The following is a 23593-nucleotide window of genomic DNA, read 5'->3' as shown; positions in this document are numbered from 1 at the left end:
TCAGGCACAATGTGGCATGAAAAAATTCTATCAAACATCCTCTAAGATGTGAAAGTACTGGAAATTATTTTTCTATTTTGAAAATGGTATATTTTCTTAGTCTAATATTTTAAATTATAAAATAACTTTCTCATTACTCCCGAGAACTGGAATCTATGATTTATACATTCTAACTTAAAGTATAACCTTGGTTATGAAAACAGTTAATCCTGGACTGAGACAGGAGGCTTCATTAATTTGTAATGAATTTATCAGTTGATAACCATTTGAAAAACGAACCATATAAACCCTGCTTTTGGACAGTGAGGCTTTATAATTATTCCAAAACAAAATGTGGGTTTATTGGTTCTCTACCTGTGGTAGATACTGTCCCTCCTAATATTGTATACAGTGACTTCCGTGAGTTAATATAGAAATGATGGAAAGAAAAAAGAAAGAATAAGATAGAGAGGATATAGCAATGTCTCTAAAACATCTCAGGCTGTATTTGTTGTTGTTGATGATGATGGTGATGTCATTATGACTCCATTCCAAGACCTAACTATTCTACCAAGCATTTTGTGATGAGGTTGTTTAACTTACTATGCATGCCTACTGCTCAGGTACAGAAGCCAATGGCCTAAGTACCAGAGTGAACATCCTGGGACCCTCACGGAAAAATCTCATTATGATCCCTGTTTACTTCCAGTTGTTCATGATTAACATGTCACAGGGCTTCCAAATTTTACTTAATGTGATTAGTAGTGTTTGCCTTCCTCATGAGGCTTAAGCTTCTTTAGAACGAAACTAATCTGTTTCACTAAATCCTGTGTTACTGAATAAACGAATGATTTCAAATCTTCTAAGTGTTATTTTTCTGGCTTAATTATGATAATCAAAAACATACCTGGAGGCTGTTTTTGCTATTTAAAGCAAGCATTATGCATCAATGCATACATATGCTACTCTGTGTCACAGGTGATTTCAGGAAATCCATTAGAGGTTTAAGATATATAATATTAATCTAGTGGAAAGAATGTATTAAGGCTATAATTGTTAGCTTATAATCCTAAAGGCTAATTTCACACAAACTTTTCAGTTAGGAGATGAATACTCTGAACTTATGTTGATGAGGAAGTCTGGATTTCTTCAGCTAAATGCAAAGTCTGTGTGGATTGCCCCAATCTAGAACCTTCAGTTTCCATGAAGCCTATGTGGTGATTAATCTTGATTGTCAATCTGATGGGATTTAGAATCATAAAACAGAAGCAAGCCTCTTGACGTGGTTTGTGTGTAGGTTTCTACATTAGGTTACAAATCAGGCTTGGAAGATTCACTCTAGTTGGGGAAAAATGAAGTCATTGCATGTGCTGAGATCTCAGACTGTATAGAAATAAAGAAATTAAGCTGTGTACAAGCATTCCCCTCTCTGCTTCCTGACAGGAGAATAAGCATGGCCAGCTGCCTCAAACCGCCGTCACTAGGCCATTCCCGCCGTGATGGACACTATGAGTCACAGCAAACTCCTCCTAGAAGTTGCTTCTGTCAGGTATTTTGCCACGCCTACAAGAAAAGTAACTACTACAACCTATTACTGAGGAAGCCCCTATAGGAAGTGTGCTGTGTTCCCTTCCTTGAATGCCCAGAGTTGTAAGATTAACAACATAATTATGAGTTGTGCCACTGTGGTCAGTGCCTTTCTTTTGGGTCTATGGTAGTAAACGGACCAAGACCCTTTGCCCTTTGGAATCGTGTACACTGCTTTGTTATTCTAAAGGAGTGTCTCTCCTCTGACAATTCAGCTGGAAAGAAGCTATCCTTTTTTCACCACCCACCCCATGTCTCCTTTTACTATAGAGTTATTGTTTTAAACTCCCAAGGGTTTGGAAATAAAATAACAAAGATATTTAGAAGACATACTATTAAAACAAATTAACAATGTGAAAGAGGCTTCAAAGTGGCTATGGTGGGTCAGAGACAGCAGTTTCAGCTCCTGGATATTGTAACATTTATTCCAGCTTTTCCAATATTGTTTAGATTCACTTTCAAGTTCTTAGGTATAATTCAAATAAGGCTTCTAAAAAGGCTTATTTCTGGATTTCATAGGAGAAATGTACTTAAACTGTATATTATTCTCCACTAAATATTTGAAAACACAGCTTGTCTTTATTGAGTACATAATATTTATTTATATATATTTAAATAGTAATGCTACTTACCATAGCACACTATGGTAATCTTTTATTTTTATAACAATGCTCCATAGTTTGTAAATATAAATATTCTAATTTATCTACAACTAATGCCTATAATATTGAAAAGATTAGCATATGTCTTTTATTACAAAGAACACTTGACTCAGAAAGGTCATGTTGATGTTCTAGCCTCATGAAAATAAAAGCAGCTCTTGGTGGCAGACCTGAGGCTCAAACTCCTAGATCTCGAGCTCAGGCTCCCCCTCTTCTTTATAGAACATAGGCCAGACAGTAGCGATTAATGAAGCACAGTTAGTCTACAAGGGCCAAGTTCCAGATAAACCCCAAACACAGTCCTTCCTGAAGACATTACCTTCTCAGTATTGCGTGTGTGTGTGACCTATTTGCTTCTCAAGCCTAAAAGGGAAAGTAGACGCACTGGTCACACATGCTGTAGTGACTCAAATGTGAATGGCATGAGCAGAGAATTTACTTCCTCCAGTAAATTCTAATCCTGGCAGGGATAATCTCACCTCTGACCAGTCAGGAAAACTAGCATCAGGGCATCTAGAGTACTTCATCCAATTGCCCTGAATCACTATCTTCTGTCTAATTACACTGCTGGTATAACTGTTTTGACTTAACACCTTGCTGTCCTTCCAACTCGAATTTCAGCATGAAATATTCACTACTCCTAGAAAGGTAATACATTAGGTTGTTCTCAGCTCTATTGCAATAAACGAATTTAGCTGCCATTTCTTTTGCTATAACATACTACATTCAAGGGTTAGAAATTGGTGTTGTTGATCAAAGGAAGTGGACAGTGTAGCAACTGGCAGCCTGAGACACTGTAAAATCACTGGAGAAAGGTTGCTACAGTGGGATTTTTGGCTACAGGTCTCTGGCTAGGAGTGACAGAAAGGGGAGGGGAAGAGATCACTAGATACTTTGCATGTAGGTACAAAAAGGAAGCTGTTGAAAGAAAAATTAAAATACTGAAGGTAAATATCAAATGCCGACAGAAATACGACTAAGATTAGTGTTGTTTCAAAGAGACCCTGGATTTCTATGAAAGGTTCAAAGTGATAAATTACTATCAGCAGGTGAAGACATTTTGTTAGCATCTGTCTGCCTTATATACCAAACACAAATACCTATTAATGAAACCTCTAATGTAAGAAGAGTATTTATTTATGTTTCTCAAACAAAAATGGCATTGTATCAGATTCACTGGGTATGCTTTGTCCAGTCTGATTTTCTCATTAGGAATTCATTGCATGATTAAATGCTAAGTGCACAGCTGTGTAAAGCCTCAACTGGTCGTAACCAGTAGTGCCTAATACTGCCTTCTTAAAGCGATAACAAATTACTCAAATATTCGTACTATTTTGAGGCCCCATTCAGCTGAAAAAAAAGTGGTGTTATCAATGTGAGTACAGATTATATTTACAATATGCAAATAAAGTTAATGTAGTACTTTCTGGCACTGTTGAAAATTGCTGGGGAATAGAATGTAACTCCAGCTTAGAATTTACTCTGTTGAGATCACAAATAGGCTAAGTCACAGTATGAATTACATTAGATCCTAATTTTAAAAGCATTTAAATTTATTACAAAAGTAAATCTAGTGGGGTAAGCTATATCATTTACATTAAAGCATCATTATTACTTTGAAAAATGAAAGTAGGGGTTTGAGGAATTCAGCTGAAAGGGAATGAAAAGTCATATATAGTCTAGCAGAGAAGTGAATTCTTTTATCTTTACCTTTCTTATTTGTCATGACAACTACCTCTCAACTGTTAAAAATAGGATTTTTATAACAGAAAAAAGATCCAAATGATATATCACATCAATTACTATTTTAAAAATATAAAAATTTCATAGACAAGCTTTATTTACTTAAAACTAAATTTAAATATGTACAATAAAAATAAAATACTCATTAGAAATTTACTTAAATGAAATTAAGTTTTTAAAAGCTTGAAACATTTTCCTATATCCTAACATTTATTTAAAAATTAAAATTATTAATATTTCACAAAATCTTATTCAAAAAAGCCTCCATCATACAAAGATGAGACATACAATTTATTTTTCTTCCTATAGTTTTTTTTATTGTTTTTGTTGAGCTAGTCATTTTGCTCCAAGGAGAAACTAAATTGCATACATAATTTGATAGGTTTTTTTTTTTTTTCGAGACAGGGTTTCTCCGTAGCTTTTTGGTTCCTGTCCTGGAACTAGCTCTTGTAGACCAGGCTGGCCTCGAACTCACAGAGATCCGCCTGCCTCTGCCTCCCGAGTGCTGGGATTAAAGGCGTGCACCACCACCACCCGGCAATTTGATAGGTTTTAAATTCCCTATTAAGATTGATCTTTATTTTATTTATTTGTATATCCATGTATCTGTGTGCAAAGGTATCCTTGGGTCAGAAGAGGACAATGGATTCCCTCAATCTGGAGTTCTGGGGCATTCACTGTGTGGGTTCTGGGAATCATTTGAATTCTCAGAGACTGGTGCTCTCGACCACTGAGGGATCTCTCCAGCTCCTCTAAAATTTTATAAGATTACATTTCAAGAAATACTCACAAACACTACTGTTGTGGGAATTCATTCAGCCAAAAGCCTTTTGGTTACTGGACCAGTGAGCTCTCAAGGAGTTACTTACCCATGCCTACACACTCCTTTGTGTTGTGAAAATTAAAATTATTTCTTTCTTGATTACGTTTTGGCCTGTCCACTATTCTGTACTGAGATTTTTGGGTTATTTTTATTCTTTTATTTTCATCTCTTTGAGTTTGTGCAACAACTACAGCAGTGGTTCTCAGCTTTTCTAAAGCTATGGCCCTTAAGACAGTTCCCCATGTGGTGATCCCCAACCATAAAATTATTTTGTTGCTAATTCAAAATGTCATTTTGCTTCTGTTAGGAACTGTAATGTAAATATCTTATATGCAGGATATCTGATATGCGACCCCAAAGGGGTCACAGCCCACATGTTGAGAACCAATGTACTAGGAATTCTTCCACTGTTCATTTTGTTGTATTGTGTTGTTGTCAGAGAGAATACACTGAGTTATTTCAATTTTTTCTATATTTTCTGAGATTTATGCTCTAATATATGGTCTGTTTTAGAGGAACTTCCATGGGTGCTAGTAGAATATATATTCTTTAGTTTGAGGTTTAATAGTCAGTAGATTACCTGTTGTGTCCATTTGACATATTATGCCTTTTGTTTCTCTACTTATTTTTCACCAGATCACCTGTTTGTTGGAGAAAGTTGGGTATTGAAATCACCTAATGTTACTGAGTTAAATTAACTCTGTCTTGAAGTCCAGTAGAATACTTCTTATGAATTTGCGTGTGCTAGAGTTTGGTGCACACATGTTTTCCTAAATACATCTTGGTTTGTTGTTCCCTTGACAGTTTCAATTTGTAATTAGAGGATTTGAAATTTATTTTTTATTTAAAAAATTTTTGACAAGATACTTTGATCATATTCTTTCTTGTTCCCCTACTCTTCCCAATCTCTGTACCCACCCAATTTCGTGTCCTTCTTTCTCCTTCTCAAAAACAAAATCAAAACAAACAACAACAAAAAAATACCAAAACAAAACTAATAGGATACAAAAACACGGAGTCTGCTTTAAGTTAACCAACTATTCCTGGGCATGGGGCCTGCCCTGGGGGTGTGCTTTGGGCATACTCTTTGGAGGAAGCTGATTTTCTCTTTCCAAGCAGGAATTAATTGTAAGTTTTTGGTTATGGTTGGGACTTGGTGTCCTCTCCTCCTTCTCAGTGCTGGGATTTTGTCTAGTTTGAGCCTGTGCAGATCTTGTGTGTGCTGTCACTGTCTGAGTTCACCCCAAATCTGACACAGAAAATGTAGAGAACAGGCTTGCATTTATGGGCACAGGAAAGGACTTTCTGAACAGTACCCCAGTAGCACAGGCATTAAGACTAGCAATTAATAAATTGGATATGATAAAGTTTAAAAGCTTTGGCACAGCAAAGTACACAAACATTTGATCAGAAAAGGAGCCTAGAGAAGGAGGAAAGATTCTTTAAAGTTTACATCTGATGGGGTCTAAAGTACACAAAGAACTAAAAGAAAAAAAAACCTGAACATCATAAAGACAATTCAATTTAAAATGCTGTACTGAACTAAACCCAGAGAGACTTCTCATAAGATGAAACACAAATGGCTGAGAAGCACTTAAAGAACTGTTCAACATCCTTAGTTAGTCACCAGGAAATACAAATAAAAACTACTTCGAGATTTTTTTCTTACCATAGCCAGAACGGCCAAGATCAATAAAACAAACTATAGCATATGCTGAATTTAGTCAGTGCTAGTGGGAGTGCAAACTGTTACAACCACCTTGGAAATTAATGTGGAGGTTCTTCAAAAAGCTGAAAATCAATCAACCACAAGATTTACCTATACCACTCTTGGGCAAAATACCCAAATGACTCTACATCTTCCTACAGATATTCTTATTCAGCCATGTCCATTGCTGCTCTATTCATAATAGCTAGATATTGAAAACAGCCCAGAAGTCTGTCAACTAAGGAATGTTTATTAGTTTTTAATAAACAAATGCTATTTCTAATTATTTTTATATATAATTAAAGTTTCACTAAATACAAATTATAATAGTGCTTTTCTATTTCCTTGATCCCTACCAGCTCTTTTATGAACTCATTAGTGAACGGGTACATGGTTTTGGTTTTGCCAATGAAAACTCCAAAAGAAATAAGAATGCTTATAAGGTGATCCAAATGTTCTCTTTCCCATCTTATCTGAAGTGGATGAGGCTATTAAAAGGTAGATGAGTGGAAAGAGAAATTAGAAAAGAAGGAGGTAATCAGCTGGGGAGAGGGTAACTAAGGCCTAAGAGAGGGGGGTGTTCTTATATATACCACTTATGTAAATGTCACAAACTGTCTTGCACATGTCGTAAGCTAAGACAAACAGAAAAAACAATGGTTTACTACTGATTCATTTACAGTTTGATTATAAATAAACTAGGCCTGAGTGAGACGTCTCAGTAGGTAATGGCATCTGTTGCCCACCTTGGTGATCTGAGCTTAATCACTGGTACATACACAGCGGAAAGGGAGAAACAACTCTTACAAGCTGTCCTCTTACTTTTACACATATACCACAACATGAGCATGTATGCTCACACATGGACACACACATAATAAATCATAATTTTGTAATTAAAATGAGATAAAATAATTTAATCTAGATTTGTAAGCTGATTTTCATTATCTATTATTCCTTCTGGAAAATTAGAAAAAATAGAACATAAAGTTTTCTTAAAGAGGGATGCAAATGAAATCTTCAACTATTATGAAATGAACCCTTCTCTAATTGTACACAAAGCTATTCCATTCTAGAGATACTTATTTAGCAGTTGCTATATTCATTGAACTATAAAATCAGGCCAATGTACTTCAGTAAGTCTATTTTACTATATTATAGATATGCCCCCAAAGGGTTAAGAAAAAAAAAAGCCAGAATGAAATAAAGGCAAAATAGTATCTCTGAATGACATTTGGTTCTCCTCTTGAACCTGAACATAAGTACCCATGTCAAAAACAAACCATACAAGACACTACAGTTAAAAGTCAATGGCCCCTTTAACAAGACATCCTCCTTAAACTAGAAGAGCGTTTTGGGAAGAGGACAACATGCTTAATTGTCTTGTTCTTTTAACACTTTCATTCCTCAAAGTACTGTGCCTAGTGTGTACACTTTTAACCACGTAATTAACTGACCAATGGAACTGAATCGAAGACCCAGATATTATTCAACACACTTTTGAACACCTGATTTATGACAAAGAAGCAAAAAAATATCAAATGGAAAAAAAGAAAGCATATTTAACAAATGGTGCTGGCATAACTGGATATCAATTTGTAGAAGAATGAAAATAGACCCATATCTATCACCATGTACAAAACTCACGTTTAAATAGATCAAGGACCTCAACATTAAGCCAGACACACTGGACCTTATAGAAGAGAAAGGGAGAAGTACACTTGAACGTTCGCATTGGCACAGGAGACCACTTCCTAAATATAACTTCAGCAGCACAGACACTGAGAGAAACAATTAGTAAATGGGATCTCCTGAAACTTAAAAGCTTTTGTAAAGCAATGGACATGGTCAACAAAACAAAGCGGCAGCCTACAGAATGGGAAAAGATCTTCACCAACCCCACATCAGGCAGAGGTCTGATCTCCAAAATATACAAAGAACTCAAGAAATTGGTTATCAAAAGAACAAATACGCCAATAAAAAAAATGGTGTGCAGACCTAAACAGAGAACTCTCAACAGAGTAATCTAAAATGCCTGGAAGACATTTAAGGAAATGTTCAACATCCTTAGTCATCAGAGAAATGCAAATCAAAACAATTCTGAGATTCCATCTTACAACTGTAAGAATGGCCAAGATCAAAAACACTAATGACAACTTATGCTGGAGAGGATGTGGGGTAAAGGGAACACTCCTGCATTGCTGGTGGGTGTGCAAGCTGGTACAACCCCTTTGGATGTCAATGTGGTGATTTCTCAGAAAATTAGGAAAAAAAACCTTCCTCAAGACCCACTTGAGGTATATTGGGGTATATATCCAAAGGATGCTCAAGGACATGTGCTCAACTATGTTCGTAGCAGCATTGTTTGTCATAGCCAGAACTTGGAAAGAACCTAAATGTCCCTGACCGAAGAATGGATAAGGAAAATGTACATTTACGCAATGGAGTACTACACAGCAGAAAAAAAAATAATGACATCTTGAATTTTGCAGGCAAATGGATGGAGCAAGAAAACATCATTTTGAGTGAGGTAACACAGACCCAGAAAGACAATTATCACATGTACTCACTCATAAGTGATTTTTAAACATAAAGCAAATAAAACCAGCCCACAAATCACAATCCCAGAGAACCTAGACAACAATGAGGACCCTAAGAGAGACATACATAGATCTAATCTACATGGGAAGTAGAAAAATACAAGTTCTCCTGAGTAAATTGGGAGCATGGGGAACTCGAGAGAGGGTTGAAGAGGAGGGGAGAGGCAGGGAAGGGAGCAGAGAAAAATGTAGAGCTCAATAAAAATAAAAAAGATTGCATATGTGGAAATAAAAAAAAAGAAATTGACTAGTCACTGAGTGCAGGTGCCAAATTCAAATTGACCCATATAGAAAAACTACTTTAGGAAAAATTTGTTTGCATGTTTTGAACCTGAAAATTTTTCTGTCTCCTGGTGTTTCAAACTGTATTATAAGATTCTATTACAATGTTATTTAATATGTAAAAATAATATTTTTGTTTAAAAAATGCACTAAGAAATAAATGTGTCAAACTCATTAACAGAAGCAGTTTAATTTAAAAATAGAACTGGCTTGGAATAAGGAAATGTGAAAAATACAGCAAGTATATGGTCCCAACAGCAATTTATTATGAAAACTGTCTCTGGTAGAAATATCAGTTAAAATATTTCCCTTAACATTGCCAATGTTTTATCAATATCTCATTGCACAATTCTCAAGAGCACAATAACGGTTTAAGGATAGATATTTGGGCAAGGGACTTTAAAATTATGCTAAGCCCTGTGATATCAATTTCAGACAGTAAAATCTGGTCATATAATTGGATCTCATATCATATCAATAAATCCTGTTAGTTCATAATGCTTACAGGAGCAACAGACAAGTTATTTCATCTTACAATGTTGCGAAATGAATGGTGAATTGCTCCACTGATTGCTCCACAGTTCCTAAGTTACTTTCTCTAGAGATTTGAATATAAAAGACTTCTTCTGGTTTATTACTAAAAAATAATGCCAAATTGTTATAACTAACTCAAAAAACTATAAAAGCATGAATCCACCATTTCCTGCCTGACTCTCCTTTTGTGGTGAACATCTGAGCACAAATGGAATTAAATTCCAGTCTCTTCAAACATTACAGTCTTCAACTTTCTGTTTTCCAAATGCCAGCATAACAGTGTGAATTATAGCACCAATAGAATCCATCCTAGAAACCAAGTGATAGTGATTATACATATTGACAAAGTAACTTATGAAAATTGGCACTTCGATCAAGATGGTATAGAATGGCTATAACCTGGCACTTCAATAAATATGGTATACAATGGCGATAATCCTGTTTCCATCTTAAAACCATGACGTAACCAATTCACCTACCAATTGGGTTTTATCAGTCAAAAACCACTAGTATACCTATTCTTGTTCACTAAAATAAACTGTTCTGGAAGTTTTAGTTTTAGTTTAAGATGTAGACATAATTTTGGAATAGACAGTGGTTTTAACATCTAACAACACTGCTACCAGTTGAATCATTTTGCCCGTTGAAGGTTACTTCTGTTGGTTTCTTCTAACATAAAACATCTACTGAGTGCCTAATATTGTTCAGATACTTGTGTTACAAAAATGACACTCTGTGAAGTACCCACACTCATGTTAAGGAAACACAATTTGCCAAACTAACAGTGAAAGTCTAATAGGTTCTGTTAGAGTTCAGTATTGTGGAAGCTGAAAGGTGGCAGACATCAACAGTCTGGCAGAGCTAGAGGACTTCTGTCAATGAGGAAACATCTAAAGTCATCATAGGAAAATTTCTATTTAATAATGGGTAGACTCCGTAAATAATCATATCCATAGCATCCAATAAAATTACTACAAGATGTACTGTACTCACTGTATTTGCCATTATTTAATTTATGTTTAATATTGAAGGGCCCCATTTAAATAGAGATATGTGTAAAGACCTAGCAAAGGCAAACTAGCCTGTAGAAAATTGGCATTTAGCCAGGTGGCACATCCCTTTACTTCCAGCTTCAGGAGGCAGAGACAGCCAGATCTTTGTGAGTTCAAGGATAGCCTGGTCTATAGGCTCCAAAGCTACAGAAAAATTCTACCTCAAAAAAGGAAAGAAAATTGGCATCCATATTTTCTACTGATTTGTAATAACAGTAGATAACCCTGAGCAACGATGTGACCCAACCCAGATAGATGTCTTCCCCTTAATTCAAGTGTTTAGAATCCTACTGTGGGCAGCTGGGCATTGATGGCACAACAGAGATGGTTTCTCTAACCACATTTCTAAGTTACATCTTGAACTACTTAATTATCAGGGTAAATAATTTCTTCCCACTATATTAATGCAGCATTTTATTATTAATCCTAGAATCTCTAAAATCTAAGAGTCTAACTAGTTTCAAATGATTCTTATACTAAGCACTCACAGACACTGATCTCAAATAAGCCTGAAGAAACAACTATCTCTGTACAGTCTTGCACACAATTACCTATGTGTAAATGAATAACCTGAGTTAAAAGGGTATAGCTCTTTTTGACAAACTAAGCAATAGCCCAGCAATCTATGGTACAAAGGCCTTGACAGACTATGGGCTTGGATGAGGCACTCAAAGTCTTTACATCTATCTGCCAAGTAATGGGCTATGCTGTCTGTATTGTGAAGGTGAATATTTACTGAATGGAACTGGTCCAGATACTCACAATAGTTTCTACACATTCAGACATCATGAAAGCATCTAAAAACACCTTTTAGAAATTTTCCCATGCTGCATAATTCAAATCTCACTGCCAAATCATTTCCAGACAGATGGAAAATGAAGTATGTCCCCAATATAAAATATCTAGGCAATGAACAGTGGGTACTTGTTACTGAACAACATTTCTCACCAGCTTCCTGCAGGACCCTCTTGTTTCAGTGTCAGAATCAGGTCCAGGAACTGTATGAACACCTGAAAAACTCATTAACTTTTATAACACTATTGCGCAGCTTATCTCAGACATCAACAAGAGTAATCACAGTAGGAAGATACATGTTCTAAGCATATAAAATTACAAGAGTAAGGGAATTGAAGGAAGAAGGTAGACATTTGTCAAAATATCCATACTAAGAATGGTACACTGAAATGAGACTAATCTTCATTTAAAATCCAATGCTACTGATCACGTTACAGTATAACACATGCCGTGTATGTTCAACTGTATGTGTAACACTACCAATAGACATGAACAACTGCTGTTAAACTAGAAGCATACTTTCACTAGAATCACACAGAAAACACAATGAGGGATGAAGAACTGATAAGCTCATAAAGTAGGTCAAGCCAGTGTCAACCAAGTCTAAAGACATTTTAACACATTATGTGAGGCTCAGTAAAACCCGCTAGTATTGTTTTAAAAAAACAAAAACAAACAACAACAAAAACAAGATGGATTAGAGGAAGCTTAGTGGTTAAGAGGACTGACCACTTTTCTAGAGGACCCAAATAGATTTCCCCCACCACAACCATCTGTAATTAATGCATGTGGTGCACCAACCTACATGTAAACAAAATACCCATACCTGTAAAATAAATAATGTTATTAAAAAAATACAATATTAAAACTAGTTAAGATATGGGTAAACAGAGGGAACCAAGGCAATACCAATAAGCTCAAACTATAGAAAAATGCATGTGTATTATGTATCTTAATAAAGACAGAAAGCACACAAAAAGTCAGCATAGAATAGTCTTATATGCCTATAATTTGCTGTTCAAGGTGATGCAACTCAAGAAATATGTACTAAAATGGAAAGAAGACGGGGGATCAGAAGATCTTTCTCTAACCAAGAGACAGAGTAGACAAAGTACTGATACCAAGACCAATAAAGCTGGCAGAGAGCACCGGTCTCCCTGGGAAATGATGAAGCTGCAGAAAGAGCAAGTTATCTCTGTGACATTAGAAATGACCTTCTCAAGGTAAAGTCAGTTTTGTTTACTAAATCCTTGAGAAGGTGCTTCTAAATTCTTCCTTTAACTATCTTTAGGAAGGCGAGTGATATATCCCAAGGTGACTCTTCATGAATGGCTGAGATAGGGTAAGGTCAGTTGTCATCCTCTACAATAGCTAGTGCAGCTGTGCCCTTGACACTCCAGTGATTGCATCAATTCAAGCTGCTAACACTGCACTGGACACGGAGCCAGCTATTTCAGTGCATCCGTGTCACATGGACTACACCAAGGCATTTCTTAAGTATCACTTGAATGGGTCTATCAGAAAAGCCTCACATCTACATTTCAGTCACCTGATTACGCTGTAAAAAAATACTACCCAGTGATCATTTTTATGTTGATACCTATGAGAGACAATCTGAGTTTTCTCTTCATTGAGGGACTGACAGATTTTTTTTTATTTAGTGCCTACAGTGGAAATCAACCATGTGTGCAGGTGGCTATTTTCAGAGATGAAAGAAAATAAAGTTATATAAACTCTACTACTGTTGTAGTTGGCATCAAGTACTGAGCTACCAGAATCTTTGAAAACATTTTTAATATATGCATAAATGACTCCTGATAGACTAGGTGGCTAATTAAAATAAAATAGGATAAAAAACATTTCTGAAGAAAGAATTTGCTGATGATTCAACTAGCACAAAAAGAAGGCAGTTTTGAGGAGGAAGATATTTCTAAAGCACCATTAATTCTGTTTTTTAAGTGAAACTGCACTAAAGCATGCTTTTGTTAAAATGTTACATTTGCTATTAATTTAAATTAGTTGATTTCCTACTTTGAAATTAATACTCATTTCTACTATAGGATGGAAATATTCTAGTCATTATAAATTCCCAAAGAAGTACATTTATTCTCTCCATTTTTACTAAGTTCACTCAACACAGTGTTCTGCACACTATTTGTGAAAGACAGTTTAACTGAAAGCAAAATAAATCATGCTTGCTAAAACTAAACAGTTAAGTATATTCAACTCATAGACCACATTTATTTTTTTAAATATGTTTTTCCATTCAATCTACTGCTTGCACAGGACAAAGAGCCTCTTGTTACTATAGATAAGCTCACCCACAGCAGATGAATTCCAGGGAGGTGAAGGATCCACAAATAAACAGAACTAATCAGATATGGGCTCTTAAAATGATACTAATCAATACTTTTTCTTTCAGGAATAAAAACTGACCCTTATATTTTAAAAAAAAATTACCAAGATGTTCAGCAAACCTTACTTCTGGCAGTGGGCTGGCCGGCTTTGTTAGGATTCCTCCAACGTACACAACGTTAGGCAGGGTGGGTCTCGGAAACTCCAGTGCTACGTCAGTACACAACATCCACAGGCTGGACCCATGAACCAAATCATACATGGACTTCGCAGGGAGCAGGTTGTACTTCTGCATTATCCTCTCATATTTGGGAAGAACCAGAAAGCTGACCCCTATTCTGGAAATGAGGTAAACGCCAGTATTTTTCATCCTCTCCAGGAAGTTCATGCGGTCTGTGAGGAGTGAGTTAAACTCTGGGACATAAGCTAAAGGAGCAGGCGCTCCTACTTCAGCAGGATACCAAAGGCCAGTAGAAAATACAGCATATTTAACTCCTAAAAGATGAGCGATCACAAAACCACACATATCATTGGGGTCCACAAGTAGCAGGTCAAACTTTTCCTTTTTCAAACCCTGGATTAGGGCTTGGTTGCCAACCATCATGTCACAATTCTTAGTATAGTGATCCAGTATGTCAACCAGTTCAACTGCTGTCAATCTCCCAGAGAAAATATTCCGCATTTTAGACTGCAGGAAAGCATCTGAGGTGGTACTGTTGAAGATCCCTGGGTATCGCTGGAGGCTGTAGTGATTAGATGGGTCAATGTCTCTGCCTTCTGAGAGAAGGAACACTGTGTGGTGGCCTCTCTCATGCAAGGCTGATGCTAGCGTCTTGAAAATGTACAAATGGCTTTCAAACATAATTGGCGGCACGATGATGATTTTGGCAGCCCTTGCTATTCCAACAGCACTCCATAGGAGCATGAAATATGTAGTGTAAGACTTCATAGCTGTGAAGACAACCAGAAAATAACTTAAAACAGTATAGAAAGCTAGCCATTCAAACAATCACAAATACTTTACTTTCCAAAATATATGATGATCCAATTCTTTTAAAAATTAACCCAATATATATACCAAAGAAGCCTTCACTTAGATAAAAATTATTATTGAAGTACAGAATTGGAAGAAATTGACTCACAATACATATTAAGATCAATCTGAAAATACATTATTTCATTAGTAAATGAAAGCTTTTTAATCCAAATAATAACTTCTGCAAGGCTTAGAGACAAGTGATAGTGCTTGTTTGAACACTATCTATGAAACAGTATTAAAAATCCTTATTCTTAATATATGTCATATCATTGTTAATTCCAGGAGAGTGATAGTTTTTAATTTTCAGGTATATCACTACCCAATTGCTACTTAAGTCATTTTAATTTAGTGGTAACACTCCCAGTTGTGAGTAAAGGTTTCCAATAAGAGGTCACTCTTCATAAAATAATTAAGAAGTAGTTCAGTAATTCTGTAGAAAATGTATTTCCCTCACAGGTAAAATCATCATTAAGTATGCTAAATATCATGGCAGTCTGTATTTATGTAACAGTTTTGTGATTATGTAATGTGTTAATTCAGGGCATCACCCAAGTGAATGACTTTCGAAAGTCAACTGCATATTGAAGAAAGGTTTTGCAAATGACTCTGTCCCAGACCACACCTTCTACATTCCACCTTCAAGCAGAGTACCAACCTCAAGTTACATGGATGTACACTGCAAGACAGACATTTCTTCTAGCCTTTCATGTTAATAGGTTACGTACAAAGTCTGACTCTGACATTTGTGGGAAATAAGCACATTATTTTCAGGAGAACTAATAGCTGTACACAAAGCTACCCAATATCATCAGGCTCTAGGGAAGACCTCTGAGTAGAGAAACAGTCTAAAGAGTTATGCATGGAAACTGGACATTTTGGTTTCAAGGAACAACCCAAAATATATTTAGACATACATTACAAATGATGGTGAACATGCGTGTTTTTGTTAATGACTGTGTATTAGCCAAATTCTTTAGACAAATTCCCACCATCTAAACTCAACTGAAACAAATATTCAAATTTCAATATTCAAATTTTGCAAGCAATCTAAAATAATCACGCAGAAAACAAACTGGATTCTTCCAATAATAAATGCACTATATTTTCAGCTATTTTTCCCTTTATCACTCAAAGCAGAAATAAAAACAATGTATTCTATAAATAAAAAAAATCTATAAAAACAAACAAACAAAAACAAAACCCCACAGTTTCCACAGCAAATTTTTCTCTAATTACAAGGTCGATATAGGACAAAATAAGTAGTCTTGGAGAAGAAAAATGCTTTCTAGGTTTTTAATGTACTATATTTTGGCCTCATACCAGTTGTGACACTCTAGTGTTCGTTTCTTCCAGCTTAAAGAAGAAAAAATTAGAGAGTTTGCATGCACATGTTATAAATTCTAGGGATGAAATTTACGTAATAGCAGGTATGCCATAAATACTGTTGTCTACTGTCACCATGTGCATACACAAGATGCTCATTGATGGGTCCATGGCAGACAGCTACTATTCTACTCTGTTAGTCTTGACAATTAGCATGCACTTCAATCACACTCAAAGTCATACACTGAGGAAGGACCATGGCTAGCAACAAATGCTGAAATTCTCCTAGTCCACAGTCATCTGATCACATCCCCTGGATTATTATCTGCTGCTATTTTATATCTTGTCCTAATAGTCATTTGTGTTTTAGAAAGACTGTTTATCAAAAACTGTATAAGTGAAGGTGGACTACAGGAGATAATGATAGACAGAGAAGAGAGAGAGGGATGGCAGCAGAAGGGAGAAAGAAAAAAAAAGGGAAAGGGAACAACTGAGAAAGGCTCAGGAAGCATAGTAAGAGCTAGAGGAAAGGGATGAAAAGGATGGAGGGACCCTTAAGCCTCCTGCGGGAACTAGCTATTGGAGGAGGTGTAAGCTTATATCATTATTGGGCAGAGGGAGGGAGTACTGGAGAGGGGGTAAAAATCCAGGAAGTGACCAAGAGTGTTGGTAAAGGGAAGGGGAGTTTGGAAGTGGTAGGTGTGTGTGTGGAACTATCAGGGGATAGCAAGCAGAACAGGACAACAGGTGAGACAGGACAGATGAGGCAGGCTCTGGAAGGGGAGATGAGGTGAATGTAAGGCTCTCCATAGCGCAGCAGGGACCAGAGCATCAGGAGGAGGCAAAGGGTGGTGGAAGAGGAGCCTCCCCAGCAACTAGAGGTGAGCCACCCACCTCAGTCTTCTCACTAGAACCAGAGCAGGGCCTGGGCTGACTGGGGAAGTAATGCTTCCCAACTCGTCCCTCTGCAGCCCCAGAAGGCTCATAGGAAAAGATGGGGAGCCCTTATGGGGGGTTCCTGTGGATGTCCTGACTAGATCTCATTCCCAGACCACACAGTGAGCTCCTGAGCTGCCTCAAGGAGCAGAGGCAGCTGGGCCATCTATGCGACCTCACCATCAGAATGCAGGGGCTGGAGTACTGCACACACATGGCTGTGCTGGCTGCCTAACAGCAACTACTTCCAGAAGCTCTATTTATGGTCGGGTGGGGGTCTGTTATGGGAACAGGGGTGGCATGACAGATGCTGGAAGAGCATAGGCTGGTGTGCGTGAGTGTGAGCAGGATTTTATAGGGCCTGAGGCCCTGGGTGCCCTGCTGGAATTTGCCTACACAGCTACACTGATCACTAGCAGTGCCAACATGCTGGCTGTACTCCAAGATGCCTGACTATGGAAATGCCCTGCATTATTGTTGCCTACATGGAAATTCTACAAGCTGCGGGCTAGAAGCCCCCAGCTCCGATAAGGATGACTGTGAGCAAGTCTGACTATAAATGGAGACTTTTGCCACTGCCACCACCACGGCTTCAACCTCAGGAGAGCGCAATGTGAAGATGGTCCTCCACAGGTGCCCCTCCAATCACCACCACCACCACCAGTTCAACCTATTGCCTGCCATAGCTGCAAGTCCCTAAAAGCTTTTCTTCAAACCAAGGGGGCCTGAGCAAACCACCTGGTCCCTGATACATCCATAGAACTCACCCATCCCTTGACTTACAAAGAAGAGGTGGTTGGTAGAGTAGACAACTGTGGGAGCAGTGGGTTTGTGACCAGGTACAATCCTCCCACATGTGCTGCCTTACCTCCTAATCAGCCCTAGATCTGAGGTCTTTGAGGGTGACGAAGAAGAGGAAAACCTGGTATATCCCCCAGCCTATGGGCTAGCAGAGAGCAATGAGCCCCCAATATCACCAGATGGTTCAAATGAAGATACCAATGATTTTGACCTGATGGCCTACCTAAGTTTTCTATGCCAAGCCACCCTGGAACCACACCTGTGAGGTTTAAGATATCTGCTTTACCAAGAATGACAAGCTTAGGGTCCATATGCAGAAGCACACAGTAGAGTGCCCCTACTCATGCCCACACTGCCCAGCCAGCTTCCTGCATAGTAAGACTTCAAGAACCACATGCACCTACACACTGTGGATCTGCCCTATGAGTGCCACCTGTGCCACAAGGCTTTCACCAAGGAGGACCACCTGCAGCACCATTTCATGGGCCAGAATTGCCTGGAGGGGAGCACCAGAAGGAGGATGATATGCCACTGAACGACTCAGCATCCTCAGCCACCAGACCCTGTTGGCCTTGACCTCTCCAGTGCTCAAATGGACACCTTCCAGATCTCTCTGGCTCCATTCTGGGAGCAAAAGGCTTCCCCAGTCACTATGCAGGACCCCCATTCACTATGCAAGAGCTCTATGAGGAGAAGGAGGGGACACCTACCACGCCATTGGCAGAGTCCTCGTCATAGAGGGATGAATGGCCAGGCAGTAACAGCACAAGGCCTGGGACATCATGCTAAGCGACAGGGAGCATCAAAGACAAGTGGAGTTGGGGTGAAGGATACTGAGCCTTGATGGCATGAGAATCAACCCTTTCTCCCAAGAATCTACATTCCAATTTCAAGCTGAGGTTTTGATGCACAAGCTCTCTAGACTGGGATGATCACCCAAGGAGTAATATATGAAAAAAATTTATGTATGTACACATACACACACACACACACACACACACAGAGTAAAGGTCTCTGTCCGCAAATGCTACTGGAGAATAGAACCAATAATCTATCTTTGATTTGTGGGGTCCCACTTCTTTTATGCAGGTTTCTAGGAATCTAAGGCTTGGGACCAAAGCCTTGCCCCCTGAGTTTTGGCTGTGTGTGAGGTAAAAGACTGCCCATCTCTTCCGAGACCACCCCCTTCCTGGTTTCTGTTCCCTGTAAATTATGCAAAGGGGTGGCAAAGGAAAAGTGGGTGAGGGAAACAAGGTGGAAGCCAGAAAGACTGGAACAGGGAGGAAATGAGCCATCCCAGTGGCCCTCTACCCAGTTCCAAGGTTGAGACTTGGGATCTTGGAGAAGGCAGCAAAGTGACCTCATTGATTCACCTGCCCAGCCCCAGGTGGTAGCAGGAGTGCTCCACCCAACTAAGGGAGCTCTCCACCTCTTTCCTCCTGCCTCCAGGTCAGGGAATGTCTTGTTCCTGGCACTCCTTCCTGGGGGCAAGAGAGCAGGGAGGGCTGAGCATCTTACCCTTTACTCCTCCTTATCTTCCTACCATGGAGGTACAAGCTGAGACGCCCCTGCTGCTTGCTGCCCCTCACTAATGCATCCCCTGGGATGGTGGGTGTTGGGTGTGGGATGGGGTAAGGGGTTGAGGTAGCTTTTTGAAGGGAGTGGCCAAGCCAGCGCCATCTGGAAGCCATGCCCTGTAAGGGTGGGCCTATCCTCCCCTCCCCACCCAAACCCCTACCCTCCACCCCATCCCCACCCTACCCCAGGCCAGTGACCATTTTTCATGATCTAGCATTACACCCAGACATCCTGGCCTGTGAATGGGTGCCCCCTTGCCAATATGGTGGTTAGGCGATTGCAGAACCAACCTAGGGGAAAAGGATCCTTTCCTAGATTTTGCCTGTCACTCTTTCTTAGGAGTGAGTCCACCCCCACTGTATACATTGCCTCTTCTGGTGGTCTTGTTGAAATGGAATTTCACATTTTTAACTACCAAGTCTCCTGAGGTGGGAAAGAATCTTAAGCCTATCCTTTCCTAGTTTGGTGCTGGATCTCTACTGTGAATGGGGCTCTACCTTGCACTATTTCCCGCTCTTTACCTGCTCCCCGCAAAAGGGGCAGGTTCAAGGGCCCAGTGCTCTCCTCTCCCCATGCATCTCCACACCCATTTGCACAGATATCCCCAATGGTGGGGGTCAAACAACCTGTGCCTATATCTATTTACAAAGTGATGATGTAATATATTAATAGGAAGGTCAGGTGTCCCGGGTCTCATCCTAGCAATTCAGGCGAATGAGGAGCCCAGGGCTGGAGAAACCTGAGGCTTAGTCCTTGACAGTGAGGCCAATCTCTCCATTTTGCTTTCCCACTTACTGGCTTAGTCTGAGAAAGCATTCTCTATCCCATAGCCTTCTTCTACCCCTGACCCTACCCCACCCACCCTTGGGTGTAAGAGACAGTAAGAAATAATAATTTAAAATTCGTTGTAAAAAATAACAACTTTATAGGTAGGAGTTTTATTTACAAAACATGGTGTAGCACTAAATCTCTTTTCTATACATAATTACATATTTTTTGTTCCTCAAAACACTTGAGTAGGTATTGGTTGATTCATACATTAGAACTGATGGTTCCAGACTACTGCCTGAGGATTTAGATAAACTATATGGTTCACCAATTCCAATGTGTGACACATGACAGCACTTGGCATTTTATATTGAAAGAATAGTAATTTGTCATACATGAGGTGAAAGAACAAACAAACGGTTCCAACACAGCAGTCTGAATAGGGCTGCAAAGCAGTACTGGCAAGTTCAGAAGCCACTCATGATACATATGGTTAGTCTAAAGGCACTTAAGCATGCTCTCTCCAGAAGCCCACGCCCACCAGAGCTTTATCCTGACTTGTCCTGAAATTATTTCCTGTGTTACAATCAAGAATCCCAGCCTCACCTGAGTAAATATTTCTGAACAGAACTCCTAAGGCACAGAGGCAGTGCCAAACTGTGTCTCCAGCCAGTAGACACACTGCTACTGACAATTAAGAGCTTTTTTTTGAGTTCAGAGGTTCTACTTTTCTTTCTTAGGTAACCCCAATAATCATAGAACTGTTATAAACAACTAAGAGAATTATCATTACACTCAATCACAGCAGCGAGAAATGTACTTAGGGAACTCTGTGGTGTGCTAGATGCCAAACTGAGGCATCAGAAGATGACTGCGGCCTCTGTTCTCTTCTCAAGGAATAGCGTCCTCTACTTCAACTTGGTTCGTGGCCAAAAAGATTAAAAAGAACATTTGCAGCATCTAGTTTGAGTTGCATAAATAAATTCTCCTACAGGATGAGGAGATGAAGTAAAGCAGGGGCCTAGAAATAAAAGTGTTGACTCCCCACTGGAGCTCACAAAGTACTGAAGCTGGATGAAAAGCTAACATTGCTTCCTGTCATTAGTCCCTCTGTCTCCTTTATTCTGACTTAAGGTGCTATCCTTGGGCCACTTTATTCCCACATAAAATAAAGACCTCCTGTCAAATACAATGAGGGCAATTGTCTAGGGCTAACAATCTTACTCTGGAATGGTAGTAAACATTTAAGCCCCCAACCCCTCCAGCAATGACTTCTTTCTGAGATTACCATTCAGGACCTGTTCAGACATGATGAATAAGAAGTTCACCCTCTAAACCTAACTCTCCTATGAGTTTCCTCAAGCAGGACTTACAAATTTAAAAAATACATAAATTTGAGTCTCCCTGTCAAAAGTTTCAGTTCAAAATTTCTAACACATTCACTTCTAAAAGAAAAAGAATACCTGTGACTAACAACTAATTTGGAAGATCATGATAAAAATATTACATTCGTATTGCATTACTGCTTATACTAACATATTCCATTACAGAGAGTGAGACTGATAGAGCTGTTTGGGAGTAGTACAAAGAGGCAGATCTGGCTCTATATAAATGAAATAAAAAGTCATTAGCAATGCCTTCAAACACAGGTCGCAAGGAATGCAGTATTACTGCTGCTCTTGTAACATTCCGAGCTAGGCACGCCCGCACTGTAATCAGCCACAGTTATCCATCCCCTTGCTGACATCTGCAGTATAGGTGGCAAAGCTGTAATGAGAAACTCAACCCTTTTCCTTTATCAGCAATAGCTGGCCCCTGTCCACATAGAGAGTTTCTCCTCAACCAGCCAGTGAAAGGAAAACAAGAACAAGGCTAGGGAGAAGACAGAAAATAGGACAATATAGATGTCAACAAACTGCACCCGGGACCCCATACCCACTTTTGTCTAATCATGATAAATTTAGCTATTTGAAACACCAAAGTTGGAGAGTTTATAGCCCTAGTATTCAGGAGGTGGAGGTAGGGATATCACTATGAATTCCAAGTTAGCCTAGTACAGAATGAGAACTGGACTCAAAATGAAAATGATGATGAGCAATATTAATAAATCTAATTTTATATAAGAAATAATGAAACACATAATTTAACCATCTAAATGAAACGATCCTCAAATTTTAGGACCCAAAAGTTCCACTTCAAATACTGAGTAAAATTACAGAGTCCAAGGTCTCTTTAGCAAATGGCCTGCGACTTAGGGAGCAGAGAATCTGTATTTTAAATAAGCAGCTGGAGCTATCTCTGTCATGCTCCACCAGACTGACTCGTGAGAAACTGGCACTCAACACTTCAGTGCAGAGTTATGCAAGGAGCACAGCTGAATAAAATGTAGGAGTGACCCTGAAATACCTGAGGTAAAAGCAAAGTGTAGAGCGCCCATCCTCAGAAGCACAGAAGAAGCAGCTGAACAATCCCAAGCAACTGCAAGCTTCTTCAGCTAAAATTACCTACCGTTTCCCAGAGTACACGAGGAAAGTTTTTAGTACTACACCAGCAGTGAACACGCGGCCATCCTGCTCGCCGTCATTCCTTCCTTTCAGGACTGAGGTTTCCCTCTCACCTAAATCATTTCACAAATTCTAAACTAATTTATGTTGTTAATGCATTACTAAAATGAAATTTCTTAGTAAAGTATATCAAGATCAACTTAGATATATAAGTAAAATAGTTGTCGATGAATACTTAAGATTTTGGCTTGGAAGTATATTTGAGAATTCAAGATTGTTTTTTCAGTTAGTTCATATCTGAAGTTTGGGAATTTTTAATTGATTTATAATTAAAGAAAAAAAAAGAAAGAGAAAGTACATATCCATAAATCCTGTCATTAGTAATCTTTGTAAATGAAGCCAAGTATTTTTTTTCTCTGAGACTAATTATCTAACCTGCCAAGTGAGACTATCAAATTGAAAGGTCTTGAACATCCTTCCCTACTATAAAACTTGCTCAAAACTAGATAATGAACAAGCTTAGA

The 23593-nt window shown here is 38.6% G+C and overlaps 1 protein-coding gene and 1 pseudogene across 3 annotated transcripts in view; one reads left to right on the top strand and one right to left on the bottom strand.

Moving 5' to 3' along the window:
- The window catches only part of Ugt8 (UDP glycosyltransferase 8), a 61364-nt gene that overhangs the window by 24939 nt on the left and 12832 nt on the right, over window positions 1-23593 (bottom strand). For all 3 annotated transcript variants that reach the window (XM_075981448.1, XM_075981449.1, XM_075981447.1), the window contains exon 2: window positions 14248-15071. In XM_075981448.1, the coding sequence (XP_075837563.1) occupies window positions 14248-15069 (822 nt within the window). In that variant the 5' untranslated portion in view covers window positions 15070-15071. The remainder of the gene's footprint in view (window positions 1-14247; window positions 15072-23593) is intronic.
- LOC142854032 (zinc finger and BTB domain-containing protein 7B-like) lies at window positions 17874-18957 on the top strand (annotated as a pseudogene).

This window comes from Microtus pennsylvanicus, chromosome 7 (genome assembly GCF_037038515.1).
Source record: "Microtus pennsylvanicus isolate mMicPen1 chromosome 7, mMicPen1.hap1, whole genome shotgun sequence".
In the NCBI taxonomy this organism is placed as follows: Eukaryota; Metazoa; Chordata; class Mammalia; order Rodentia; family Cricetidae; genus Microtus; species Microtus pennsylvanicus.
Note: the sequence above shows the minus strand (reverse complement) of the source record. Positions and strands in the feature narration are given on the sequence as shown.